The following is a 14,397-nucleotide window of genomic DNA, read 5'->3' as shown; positions in this document are numbered from 1 at the left end:
AAAATGTCAGAAAATACTGAATAAAGATTTTCTACACATTCCTTATAAATAACATGGCTCTGTGATTTAAAACATTTAGGCTTTGCAAAATTCCTTATTATTTTGATTATGATTGTAAATTGTAGAAATTCTACTTAAATAATTCCTTGTGTTTTTAAAGAATGTGTAAGGGAAGTCTTGAGTCTTTTTCAACAGAAACTTCACACTGCCTCATAATTTTTATCACTTTAAAAGCTAACAATAAAAAAGCAAATGTGGTATGTCTTATTCAAATTAATAAAAAATTAATACATACTCATTATAAAATTCAGATATTACACTAAGATAATACTAAAGAAAATCAGAGTCTCTATAATCTACCCTTTCCTATCAGATATTTATTGTTAATGATAACAGTATATGGTCTTCTAAAATTTTCTCTGTGCTGCAGGGTCTGCAAACAGCAAACCAAAACAGTCCTGTTGGTTCAAGCCCTCAGTCCTCATACAGCGTTAACCCATGTTTTTAAAATAGGTGCTTATTTAAAAGTCTTTTAAAACAAATTTTTCCTAGGATTCCAGTGGTGCATTTTATCAGTTTAATGAATTTTAGTTCAAAAGTTCCTTCTCAGGTGTACAAACTTTTTCAAACTGAAGAAAATTGATTATTATAATATCCTTAATAGAAACCTTTGTATTTGTTTATGTTTTCCTCTAAAAGTTAATGTTGGTGCTAAATAATTTATATAAATACTTTTTGGGTGGCAAGTAAAGAATCTAGGAAACAATTAAATATTCAAAAACTGAGAGCTGGTTTAAAAAAATTATATAGAAATTTTCAAGCAAATCCTTGTATAGTATCATACAGTTTCAGGTGCTTAATGTGCTTAGTGCTACTCCTAATTAAAAATTGCCTAACATTTATAAAATGAAAATATAAAGTAATTATTATGTTTATTCTTTATGTTAAAAGAGTAAATAAAAATGTCATTTTAAAAGATTGCTGTTTCTAATTTAAAATTGTCTAAACATTTATAAAATGAAAATATAAAGTAATTATTGCACTTATATATTCCTTATAATTAAAAGAGTAAATAAAAATGTCTTTTTCAAAGGATTTTCTTTTTAAAAAGAGATAAGGTTATAATCTTAACAGTGGTTCTCAACCAGAAATGATTTTGTTTCTCTGAGAACATTAGGTAATTCCTGGAGACATTTTTGATTATCACAGCTTAAGGGAGAAGGCAATGTTATTGGCATATAGTAGGTAGAAGATTGCCAGACATTGGTAGTACACCAGATAACTCCCTCATTACTTAAGAATTATCAGGCTCCAAAAGATTGATTACTCTTTTGCTCATAGAAGGTGAACATTGGATCACATCTTGGAAATCAAGTACATTTATTTGCTTACTTGCCCTTTTATTCCAGAATTGCTGATTAGTTTAGACATTGATATTTTTTTTTTCCTTAAATACATTGAGGTACCCTGGATCCTGTCTTCAACTGAAAATCAGTTAGAAAATTAATATTTAGTGTCATGCTTAATTGCCTGTCTCCTTTGACATATTAATCTTTATTATTCATTTTATGTTTTTAGCAGTCATGGAATCCGCTCTCAAAGTTGTTAGGCTGGTTAACATATATTTACTGCAATACAGTTCTCTCTTTGAAAAATCTTTCCTAATACCTTTTTTCTTCCTTTGAAAATAGGATTGACAGCTTGCTGTTTCACTTACCGGATTAATTTGTTTCTTTAAATTCCTCCTGTCTTTGCTACTCCCCAGTCCTCCCTCCGTCTTGTTAAAAAAAAAAAAAAAAAAAAAACAAACCCTATAATATTCTTAATGGGCCTTTTTTTTTTTTTTTTTTGTAATTTTTCTTGGAAACTAATTTTTAAGACACTCAACTATATTTACACATTTGAGTTGGATTCATTATCATGAATCCAAACTTAAATATAATGTTGTAGAGTAAACTGTAGTGTATTGGACCCTTTTGTGGGCTCTTTCATTTTGTAAAATAGCAAAAACTTCTGTAACATTAAAATAGTTTAAAATGATATCCTTCCTCGATGTGGTTTTTGTGTTCTAGGTTTGCATATCATCTCAGACAGTGGCAAATTGAAGGCACGGGTATTAGTAGTCATTTGAAAGCACTGAGTGACAAACAGTCCCTGCCGCTAAGGGTTGTTTGCCAGCCAGCTGGACTTCCTGACAAGGTAGTTACATAGTTTTAGTTTCCAAATTAATAACATTTCCCAGTTCAAATATATGTTCTTTTTGTATTTTTAAATTGGTTGCATCTCATATTTCAGATGACTATTGAAATGTATCCTAGTGACCAGGTAGCAGATCTTAGGGCTGAAGTAACTCATTGGTATGAAAATTTACAGAAAGAACAAATAAATCAACAAGCTCAGCTTCAGGAGTTTGGTCAAAGCAGCCGAAAAGGAGAGTTTCCTGGTAAGTCCATCAGTTCAAATTTTTCTATTTTCTAGGTTCTATCATATATAGACTTCAAACCTTTACTTCTTTAAATAAAGACTATGAGCCATGTTCATGACTCCTGCCCTCCCATCCTAGGTATGGTGCCATCAATTCTTAGGCAAGAGTTAATAGTTATCTTTTTCATTTTTTTTTTTAAAGATGTTATTTGCAAACACTTGTACTCATTATTCTCAAAAAAAAAAAAAAAGATCCGCTTTTGTAGGTTATTTGATAAGCAGTGTGGGAATTAATAAGTTTGTGTCCATACACCACCTAGAATCCAACTTTAAAAGTGAAAGTGTTAGTCACTTTAAGTCGTGTCTGACTCTTTGCAACTCCATGGACTGTAGCCTGCCAGGCTCCTCTGTCCTTGGGATTTTCCAGGCAAGAATACTGGAGTGGGTTGCTTCTCTAAGTACCCAGTTTTACTCAGTAGTTTTTTGGTGTTGTTTTTTTTTTTTTTTTCTTTTGCTATTTTGGTATATTTTTTGAAGCGTATGAAAACAATACTCATTGAGTTCCCACCTATGCATCTCCCCTTCCCTCAAAAAAAGTATCATATTAAGAAATTTTCATGTGGGCCTGAAAGGTGTATTTGATTACTCCCTTTTAGTGTCTTTACATAGCACATAAAATAGGGGCTATTCAGAGGAGCAACCAGAAAAGCTGTTATGTTTTACTTACAGGTTAAAGGTCTGAATGATAATAGGCTAAATAGATATTTTAAAATGCCTACCTGGTAATGTCACTTTGATTGATAACATTAGCGGAAGAAAATCTTGAAGTTTTAAAAGCTTCTTTTTAAGACTTTTAACCTGCCTGTGAGCAGATAATTCTTTCGTCTCTTTTAGTAAGGAGCCAACAGTTTTACTACACTGTGCTCAAGATGAAATCATATGTACATTTTAAATATATCAGATCTTAAACTGTTTTTAAATAATTAGTGAGTATTCTTGATAGAGGAATAGATGCTGAAAATCTCCCTTCTAATCCTATCTCTAAATCTCCCCATTTCCCTTCTCCTGAGGCAGATTTTCTTAGATATTTTTCAAGAGATAACAAGATATTTATTGACCCTTGAGTTATATGGGGCTTAGGAACACCAACCCTCTGCACAATCAAAAATCCATGTATAATTTATGATTGGCTCTTCATACCCACTGTTCTTGCATATCTATAGTTCTGCATCTGTGGATTCCATCAGCTGAGAATCAGGTAGTACTCTAGTATTTACTGTTGAAAAAGGCCTGCATATAAATGGATCTGCATAGTTCAAACCTTTGTTGTTCAGGTGTCAGCTATGTACTTAAAACACAAGTATAGCAGCATTCAGTTTATACTCTTCTATCCCTTGTTCATTGTGCTTATTATCTTAGAGAACATTCCATATAGTTAAATATAGAAAGTTACCTCATTCTTTTTACGATCTATATTGTCTGTAGTATGGTGGTACCATGATTTATTTTACCTATTCTCTATTAAGGGATATTTAGGTAGTTTCTCTTCTTTTGATTTTATAGTGTTATACAGAGTATTCTTAATACATACATTATCTAACAGGAGTTGGCTAAATATCTAGTTATGGAATTTTCAGATCAAAAAGTATATTTTTGTTACATTGCAATGTATATAAAGAGAATATGAAATGAGTAATAATAAAATGAACCACCAATGCACCTACCACCGAGAATAAGGACTAGAACATTATTAGAAACTAGTTGTGTGTCCCTCCCTGATAGCATCATTTCCTCTTCTCCTTAACACTATCTTGATTTTTTTTTGTAATATTCTTTATAGTTTTACCTCCAGTGTATCTATTCCTAAAGGATGTATTTAGTTCTGTGAAACATAAGCACAGAGAAACTTGATGGATTAAGGAAAAGGGAGTATGTTCTTGTTAGGCAAAGGGTCACAGAAAATGCAAGCTAAAGAAGGTATACTTTCATCTCTTTAGTAAGAAGTCAAAGTGTTAGTCGCTCAGTCCTGTCTAACTCTTTGCAACCCCATGGACTGTAGCCTGCCAGGCTCCTTTGTCCATGGAATTCTCCAGGCAAGAATACTGGAGTGGGTAGCCATTCCCTTCTCTAGGGGGGCTTTCCAACCCAGGAATTGTATCCAGATCTCTTGCATTGCAGGCAGATTCTTTACTGTCTGGAGCCACCAGGGAATCCCAAAAGATGTATTATAAAGCCTCATCGAAGGTTATCAGTGGGAAAGTTCTCAAGTTTAGGTCTTGGCACGGTGAAGACATATCTTAGTGCTATGATGTTGAGAAGATGCTGAAATACTCAACAGAATAGTCTTTTCTTTTTCTGATCTTTTTATTCAAAATGAAATTTCTTCTCTTTGATGATAGGACTTGAAGGTTAGAGTAGAAACTTGACAGTCCGAGTAGAGATAAAGATTCTGGGCCCAGTTCACTTTTGCATTCTTTCCTTAGAGAAAATATTGTGAAAGTAGCAGAGATTTGGTCTTTTGGCCCTCAGGAATACGTTTTTCTAGTGACACTTGATCCTATTGATTGTTTTCCACATCTGACTCACAGTAGTGGGCTCTCCGTTATCATCCTCCTTGTAATTCTTGTCTTTCTCATGTGTTGACTATTCTGTTTTCAATATCCCATACCTTCCTTATTGGTTCACTTTTTTTAATTTGACTGGAATATAGTGCAAATTATCCAGTAACTTCTTGAGAGATTCTTTGAATGATCGAAAATATATTTCTGATACTTTAAATGATAATTTGGCTGAGTATAGAATTCTAGGTCAGAAATAATTTTGTTTCAGAATTTTAGAGATATTAATGCACTTCATGGTTCTGTTGCTGTTTCAAATTTTGAAGCCATTTTGATTTCTGGTAGTTTTTACACATCCTGTTAATATTTTTTCCCCTTTTCCAGAGCTTATTGAACCTTCTTGTGCCTATTTTACAATACTATGCCTGAGTATGGATCTATTTTCAGCAACTGTTATTGGTACTTTATATTCAGAGGTCCCTTTTAGTTTGGCAACTTGTATCTTTTAGTTTGGGGAAATTTTCTTGAGTTACTGATTTTCTGTGTCCTATATTATCATTTCTTTCTAGAAATTCTTTACATGTTTCATTTCTTGGACTATTTCTAATTTATTTATCTTTTCTTTTCTATGTTTCATTTCTTTGAGTCTTAGCTTTCTTAGATATATTTTCAACTTTATTTTGAAGTTTTTTTGAGTTTTTCATTTTTGCAGTGGTGCTTTTCATATCTGACATCTCTCTCTTTTTTTTTGTCCTCAGCATACTCCTGATATCTTAACGTATTTTTTTGAGAATATTGATGTGTTTTCCCTTAATCATTGGATCTTTAAAAATCCAGAGTGATGGTGTGTGCATTTTAATTAGAATGTTTAGCTAATTACCAATTATTTTCTGTTAACCTTATTTCATCTTTTACCTTATATATATATATATATATATATACACTACTCTGGCATTCTTCATTCCTTTTGTGTAGATTGAGAAATTTCCACTTATCTTTCTTCTTCTTTCTGATAAATTTCGCTTAAAAATGTTTATATTGCAGATCTAGTAATTTTCTCAAGCTTTTATTGTTTGAATAAAAAGTTTGTTTTGCCTTCATTTTTGAAAGAAATTTTCACTGGATATAGATTTCTAGGTAAAGAAATTCTTTTCAGAACTTTGTAAAAAATTGCCAGTTATTATTTGGCTTGCAGAATTTCTGACTAAAAGTCTGTCATTTTTCTTATCTTATATACAGTATGTCTTTCTAACTGTGCTTGGTTTTAAATATGTTTCTTTAATGTTGATTTTCAGCAGTGTGATTATTAATATGCCTTGTTATGTTCATGCAGTTTGGATTTAGTTCAGCTTCTTAGGCCTGTGTATTTGTAATATTTATCAAATTTGAAAAAGATTAGCAGTTATATGTTTTTAAGAAAAATTTGCCCCCTTAGTCTCACCATAATTTCTGGACCTCTGATGAAGTTTAGCAGTGTTAGTGCCTCATAGATCACTGAGGTGCTGTTTTTCCTTTCCCTTTTCTCTTTCTTTTTGTTCTCTTTCTAGCCCTTACTTCACTCTTCTCTTTTCCTTCGTCAGGTGTTGATCTTGTTCCTCTGCCAAATCAGTGTAAATAAGATTATAGATTATAATTCTGTGTCTGCTTTAGGATTTATCTTTTTCAGGTCTTGATGGTTACTGTAAGTTCATTTGATTGCCAGCTTGCAAACCTGTATTATCTATTCCCTTTTTTCTCTGTCAGATAGTTGTAGAATTATAAAAATTTACTTCATTGCAGTTCCAGAGGCTTAAAATTAGATGAATGTTGTTTACCATAGCATCATAACCTAAGAATTTTAAAGATTTCTTGTTTCCTTTTCTTGTTCCTTCCTTGTTTGTTGTTTCCAATTTGTTGCATTAAGATATTGAATTTTTAAAAGATAGCAAATTTTTTCAGAACTGTTAAGGAATAAGCAATTCTTAGGTTAAAAATCCTCTTAAAAGTAGTAGAAGATAGAAAGCTGCTCAGTTAACTCTAAAAACCAATTTACCAATTATAATTAAAGGGTGTACACAATGTATAAGCCTAACTTACATATCAAATAGAAACCTGAATCCTAAATAAAGTACTAGCCATCTTAGTTGTATTTTGGAATGAAGTCATGCATGCTTAGGGTATTTAGAAGGAAAGAGGAAGCAAATCAACTCCATATTATCTTAGCAATCCAACACAACTAAGGATATTTTATCAACTGTTGTAAAAAGATCAAGTTATAGATTGTATTAGATTATCTCAATAACATAGAAATTTAATAAAAATCTACCAAAGTATTAAAGGTTTAGTATAGAATTTCTGTTCCATGTAGTAGCTCATGTTTTTCTTAAGCATTTACTTTCTGCTAAATAACTGATTTACATAAAACAGTATCAGAAGAAGGAACTCAGTGATGATTTGCAAGTCATATGATGATAAATAGGAAGCTAAAGATATCAAGTACTTTGAAACAATTTTTTAAACATTATTTAGGGTACTTTTTTTTTTTTTTTTTTTTTGGTCATGTGGCTTGTGGAATCTCCCAAAACAGGAATTGAACCCAGGGCCACAGCAGTGAAAGCACTGGATCCTAGCCACTAGACTGCTAGGAAAGTCCTTAGTTAGGGTACTCTTCATTACTGTGTTTGTGTAATATACGAGAATAAAACTTTCTGAGATATATGAATGAACACCTGAATAAGTGATTATACCTAGCATTTCTGTGTACAAAATATTGTAGAGATTCTAAGTTAATTTCTTTCTTAATATATTTTACTTAAATCTGAATGAAGTTGTACTTTAAATTGGATGAAACTACTCTGAATAATAAACTGTGTGAAGAAACAAAACAATATTATAAGTTCTGAGAGGTTAAAAGGATAATAGATGAATTTTAATATTAACTAATATACATTTAAAAACTACAACATTATGATCTCTTAAAGTGTTGTGAAATAAATCACAATAGGTAACAAAGAAATATTCTTTGGGCAGAAAGAAAAACTCTGTTTCTGTCTAATAATCAGGATGAATTTAAAGTCTTTTTTTACACACACATGCGTGTGCACACACCCAATAAACTATAGGGATATTCAGAAGATACAGGATTGAATATTCATCAAACCACTGGGAGGACCAGGGTTTCTAGGTTTAGAAATGGCAAGAAGGCTAAGAATCTTAGATTTAGCTACACAACAATTAGCAATTGTGCTGCACAGTAATTATACTTAAGGAAAATAATTGAAATGAATCTTACTAGAGGAACCCACTTTCCTTACCAGAAATATTTTCTGATAGAATTTTCTGGAGTGGAAGGAAAATGTATTTTTAAAATGTTGTATGTCATTATGGAAAGCAGTAGTCCTGCTTCATTCATTACTGAAAGTAGTTGTTTTTATGCCTATCCAGTGGAATTTTCCTACATTAAGTTAATAAAATTTAACAATACTTAAGTTTATTCATCAGCTGTTTCATCATTTTACTTAATTTTCTTCCTCTATCAAGCATTTTCTTTAAATTTTTTTTCATGGATTAAACAGTGATTTGAATACCTGCTGTTCTAATGTTGGGAATACATACATACATGCTTTGTGGAACTTATTTTTTTTTTTTTAATGAGAGACAAATATCATATCAGATACTAATAAGTGTTATAAAAAATGACAAAGCAGAGTAAGGGGTTAAGAGTAAGATGCAGCTCTTTAGATTTAGGATGAAGGCCTTTTAGAGCTCACATTTTGTGAAAAACTTGAATTGTGGAAATGATCCATATGAATTTCTGGGGTGGAGCAGATCTTGAGATGGGAACATACTGGTGCTTTAAAGAAAGAACATGCTTGGGCAACTAAAGCATATTTTGGTATGGATGATGGTGGGACATGGAGATGTAGGCAGCAAAGAGGACTTATGCATTCTAGAAATGAATTGTCTCAGTCTATTGAGATCATTGAATTTACTGTAATGTAGAAGGTTGTAGCTCATCTTTTTTCATTTCATGCCAGAACTTTATGTGTGTCCTATATTCTATTTTATTTTGTTTTGTTGGGTAATAATCGGGAAGAGAGAACTGGATCATTTTAAATACATGCTGATAACTTGTGAACTAAAGCATTAATGAATCTGAGTCTCACATATTGCTGAGGGGAAATGCTGTAGGTTCTCAGAAAGCTCTGTAGTGTTTTTTTAATTGTAAATTTTTCATATTATTAAGCAAGCAGAAATTGATCTAATTAGACTGGTGCTAAAGGAGGATTTTCTTAGACTTTCTAACTGCCTAAGGCTAACCTCGGACAATAGCAAATTATGCAGGAAGCATGCTTAGCACCGTTTCCACTTTGCTGAAGAATTATATTTAAGCTTAATGTTCAGTGGAATTAATTGCTATAACCATGTATTCATGTTGGCAGATAAATTAACTTTTATAAAAAGTTGACTTTGATTTTCTGCTGTTTTTTAAGGAGGCCTTATGGGACCTGTCAGGATGATTTCTTCTGGACATGAATTAACAACAGATTATGATGAAAAAGCACTTCATGAGCTTGGTTTTAAGGATATGCAGGTAAACATAAGTGTGGTTTGAGTTTTAATTGTCTTTTGACTTACAGTCAGTAGTTGTTTAGTTGAGGTATAGTTCAAAATCAGTGTTCACTTTTGTTAAAATTGTAAGGGAAGTTATTTTCTACATCACAGATTTATTAAACCAAAAACTTAAAATGTCTGACTCTATGTTGATCCCCTGTTGCTCCTGTTTTTATAGATGGTATTCGTATCTCTGGGTGCACCAAGGAGAGAACGGAAAGGGGAAGGTGTTCAGCTGCCAGCATCTTGCCTACCACCCCCTCAAAAGGACAACATTCCAATGCTTTTGCTCTTACAAGAACCTCATTTAACTACTCTTTTTGATTTATTAGAGATGCTCGCATCATTTAAACCACCTTCAGGAAAAATGGCAGTCGAAGATAGTGAGGTGACTATATCATTTTATTTTCACAAAATCTTGTTTTGTCTTTGTTGAGAGGAAAATAATGTTCTCAGTAATCTCTTAAATGTCAATAAAACCAAAGAATCCATTTATTAATTCATTAAGTATTTAAGTGCCTAATATCCCAGGCATGTTGTTTTAAGTACTATTATACAAGGATTAAAATAGACACAGTTTCAGCCTTCATTGAGTCCAGTGGGGAAGATGGATAATTGCCATGCCTAACAGTTTCAAGTAAACTAACAGATAAACAGTTTTAGGTAGACATAGTTGCCATGACTTGACATTAGAGACTGGTGATAGACAAAACCCATGAAATTAAAAGATGTTTGCTCCTTGGAAGAAAAGCTATGACAAACCTAGTTAGCACATTAAAAAGCAGAGACATCACTTTGCCAACAAATGTCCATATAGTCAAAGTACGGTTTTTCCAGTAGTCATGTATGGATGTGAGAGTTGGACCATAGAGAAGGCTGAGCACTAAAGACTTGATGCTTTCGAACTGTGGCGCTGGAGAAGAGTCTTGAGAGTCCCTCGGACAGCAAGGAGATCAAACCAGTCAATCCTAAAGGAAATGAGCCCTGAATATTCATTGGAAGGACTGATGCTGAAGCTCTGGTACTCTGGCCACCGTGATGTGAAGAGCCGACTGATTGGAAAAGACCCTGATGTTGGGAAAGATTGAGGGCAGGAGGAGAAGTGGGCAGCCGAGGATGAGGTAGTTGATTGACATCACTGTCTCAGTGGACATGAGTTTTGGCAGACTCTGGAAGATTGTGGAGGATGGGGAAGCCTGGTGTGCTGTATCCCATGGGGGTCACAAAAGTCTGACACGACTGAGCAACTGAACAACAACATTTATATATTATTAATGTTTGGTCAAGGAAGGTTTCTCTGAGGGAGACCATATAAACTTCAGCTTTCAAGATGAAAAGGAGGCTACTAAATGAAGAGAATGAAGAATAATTTGGATAGAGCAGACTGATTCCTGAAGCCCTTGATAATAAGGAGTTAGGCAGGTCTGGGAATTGTTTGGGAGCCAGTAAGTAGAGTGAGGAGGGTAGTGGGAGAGTGAAATGAGGGAAATGAAATGAAAAGGTAAACAGCCAAGCTGGCCATTGCAAGCTGTTTCCAGTTCACTCAAAATGGACAGCATTGGAATGGCGTTTGGTTTTGTTTTCAAATTTTATTAATTTATTTATCTGTATTTATTTATTTAGAGTCTTTGTTGGTGAGCATGGGCTTTCTGTAGTTGCAGCAAGCAACTGGGCTGGTCCCTTGTTACAGTGCATGGGCTTCTCATTTCAGTGACTTCTTTTTTTGTGCAGCTTGGGCTCTTAGGGCCCTTGGGCTTCAGTAGTTTTGATACACAAGCTTACTCGCCCTGAGGCATGTGGAATCTTCCCGGACCAGGGATGGAACCCATATCCCTTGCATTGGCAGGAGGATTGTTAATCACTGGCTCACCAGGGAAGTCCACCACTGAAGTATTTTAAGCAGAGGGAGAGACATATATCTTAATTTTTCTTTTAAAGGTAATAGGTTTGTTTGACAGGGATAGAAAAAACAATAAGGAACCTCATGTACTAGCATGGAAGTAGTACACGGAGGAAGAATTGACTTTATTTGGTTAGAAACCAACACAATACTGTAAAACAATTATCCTGCAATAAAAAATAAATAATTAAAAAAAGTTGACTTTAAATACCATCTTTTTTTTTTTTTTTTTTTTTTTTTTAAATACCATCTTTTTAGTGCTAACTCTCAAACTCACTTCTCCGGACCAAACCTCTTCTCTTGAGTTCCAAACTTAAACATTCAATTGCTTACTTAACACTTTCACTTGATGTCCCACAGGCATCCATTCTCCTTCATTGAAATGGAATCCACCCAGTTCCTCAAGTCAGAAACCTGGACTCCATCTCTTCTTTTCTTCTTCCTGAACCTGAGTCTATCCCTCCTCCTGATCCCGTCTGCCACAACTGATGTTTTGACCTGTTGTCCTCTTAATTTATTTTCACTGCCACCATTCTATTTCAGGGGACCATCTTTCTTGGAAGAATCATCATTTTGAGATTGGCAGACTGGTGCTTTTATGACTTTTCTATATTAGGCTAACAGAGTTCTTTGCTAAGAATGTTAAGTGGCTTCTTTCTACATTTCCACGATGTATTTGCTCATGAATTACCAAATTGAGTCATCTGTTCCTCATAACCTGGTTTCTTTTGTGGTGGCACACTCTTAAATTCCCAAGAAATCCCCTTTTTATTCAACCAGAATAATCTTGATAATAATAGATGTCGTAAACCTCCATTTCGTCACCTTTAAATTTTATGCCATACTTAATAACCTTTTACTTCATGTCAGTGTTGTATGGCTAGTTTAAGAGTAAAAGATAAGTATAAGAACTTCCTGATTTTTTGAGGAGGGTGCTAGTAATCTATGAAGTGTGTTATGGGAGCATAAGGAGGAAACAAAAATTTGAAAAACTGGGAGTGTGATTATGATGTAATTCAAATATAAGGACAGAAAGACAGATTGTAACCCATATTACAAAAGACCTTAAGAGGTTTTTATTTGTATTAAAATGGATTGTTATTATCATGGAAGATTTTAAAGCAACAAAAAGTCACAGAGTTCAGATGTTAGTTTGGAGGATTATGTTAAGAGAAATCAAAGACCAGAGGTAGGCATACCAGTTAGTAGCCCATTGTAATTCACCATGTGAGGCCTAAACCAGAGAGAAAACATTCATTTTGGACAGATAAATTATTGAACATCATGACCAGTATGCAGTTGATGGTGTGGAGTTTCTTTGTTGTACTAGATTGGTTCAGTCTTGAAGACGATTACCAAAAACATAATGGATCTTGACTATTTATGACATTGTGTGGCCTTCTAGTCACAATGTAGATCATAGTCATGTACACTTGGAAGATTTTTATTTTCCCCTCTAGATCATCTGCTGCAGAGTTCAGTCCCTTCCTTGTTTCCCTCCCTCTCCCCTTCCTTCTCTTTTTCAAACTGGGTATTTACAAAGGAATGAATTCTCTTTTACTGAAGACCTGTCATTGCCTTGTCTTCAACTAAACTAACAGTATTAACGTGGATTGCTTCTCTTTTTTCATTAGGTCTGTGTAAAGCAAAGTTTATCTTGAAATTTCATCTCTAAAATTCTCTTACCTTCAAAGTACATTAGCTTTATACCATTATACAGAAAGAACTGAATTGTTATTTTTTGTAGATATGTAAGGATATTCCTTTGGCATCTTTTAGGCTTAGTGAATACCTCAAAATCATCATGTGACAGCAGCTAGTAGTAGAATAATGAGTACAAACTCATACTCTGGAAAATTCCAAAACCGTATATTTTAGCTTTCATTGCTTGTTTACCTCTTAGGGTTGTTCTTTAGTTAAGAAACAAAAACAAAACACAAAAACCCCAAAACTTGCTTATTTCTTATATTGTTTTTGTTCAGTCACTAAGTTGTGTCCGACTCTTTTTTTCTTAATACTTTTTGCAATATTGTTTAGCATACTGTTATCTTGTACCTTAGATAATTCAAATTTAACAAGTGATAATGGAAAAAAGTAAGTTCTTTAAAAGTGTTTGCTTTTCTTTTATCTCTGCTTGTCTGAGATTGAAATATAAGATATGGATTAGGAACATAAGAGAAACAGGTGTACTCTTTCCCCAAATAGAAGGTCAGGGATTTAATTAACCAGCCTTTTGTCATTCTTGGAATAGTGGCCTGCAAAGAGGAGATAGGTGATAGTCTGATTGAAATTTATTTGGATGATTTCATAAAATATTTTCACTTCTGTTTGAAAAGTTTTTCTAAAAAAAGTGGCCAGAGTTTCAGGTCACTTTTTCCTAGAAAAGTGTTCAGTAACAAGTTGAAAAACCACTGCTTTGACATAACTAACTTGACTGTGTAAAAAATGGTTTATTCTCACTTTAAAGTAAGATTTTAATATATTATCAAACTTGATCGTGATTTGATGCAGATCGAGATTCAGATTAATTAAAAAACTGATCTGTTTTGATAAGCAGTTATTCTTATTTTTGTAGAGCTTAAGATGTGAAGAACTTCATCTTCACGCAGAAAACCTTTCCAGGCGTGTATGGGAGCTACTGATGCTTCTTCCTACATGTCCTAACATGTTGATGGCATTCCAGAATATCTCAGATGAACAGGTAAGTTCACAAAATACTTTTACTTCCCTGGAGGATGATACAGTTTACATTTCTACTGGTAGTATATGAGATTGATTGTTAACCTGTAACCTCAGTAAAATTTTGCCCATTTAATAGGTTAAAAAGTGCCACTTCATTTTAAAGTTCATATATTTAATTATTAGTGAGCTTGTGTAATACGGGCTAAATATAAGGCAAGGATGGTCTCTAAAATTATCTCT

The 14,397-nt window shown here is 33.4% G+C and overlaps 1 protein-coding gene across 8 annotated transcripts in view; it reads left to right on the top strand.

Annotated features, from left to right (window-relative positions):
- Positions 1 to 14,397, top strand: part of USP34 (ubiquitin specific peptidase 34) — a 246,396-nt gene that overhangs the window by 144,245 nt on the left and 87,754 nt on the right. For 7 of the 8 annotated variants that reach the window (XM_055540390.1, XM_055540391.1, XM_055540393.1 and 4 more), the window contains exons 26-30: positions 2,073 to 2,199; positions 2,296 to 2,443; positions 9,455 to 9,555; positions 9,754 to 9,963; positions 14,051 to 14,176. In XM_055540390.1, the coding sequence (XP_055396365.1) occupies positions 2,073 to 2,199; positions 2,296 to 2,443; positions 9,455 to 9,555; positions 9,754 to 9,963; positions 14,051 to 14,176 (712 nt within the window). The remainder of the gene's footprint in view (positions 1 to 2,072; positions 2,200 to 2,295; positions 2,444 to 9,454; positions 9,556 to 9,753; positions 9,964 to 14,050; positions 14,177 to 14,397) is intronic. The other variant, XM_055540389.1, reaches the window with a different exon arrangement.

Source organism: Bubalus kerabau, chromosome 11 (assembly GCF_029407905.1).
Source record: "Bubalus kerabau isolate K-KA32 ecotype Philippines breed swamp buffalo chromosome 11, PCC_UOA_SB_1v2, whole genome shotgun sequence".
Taxonomy (NCBI): domain Eukaryota; kingdom Metazoa; phylum Chordata; class Mammalia; order Artiodactyla; family Bovidae; genus Bubalus; species Bubalus kerabau.
The sequence above is the reverse complement of the archived record's forward strand: the minus strand, read 5'-3'. Positions and strand labels throughout refer to the sequence as shown.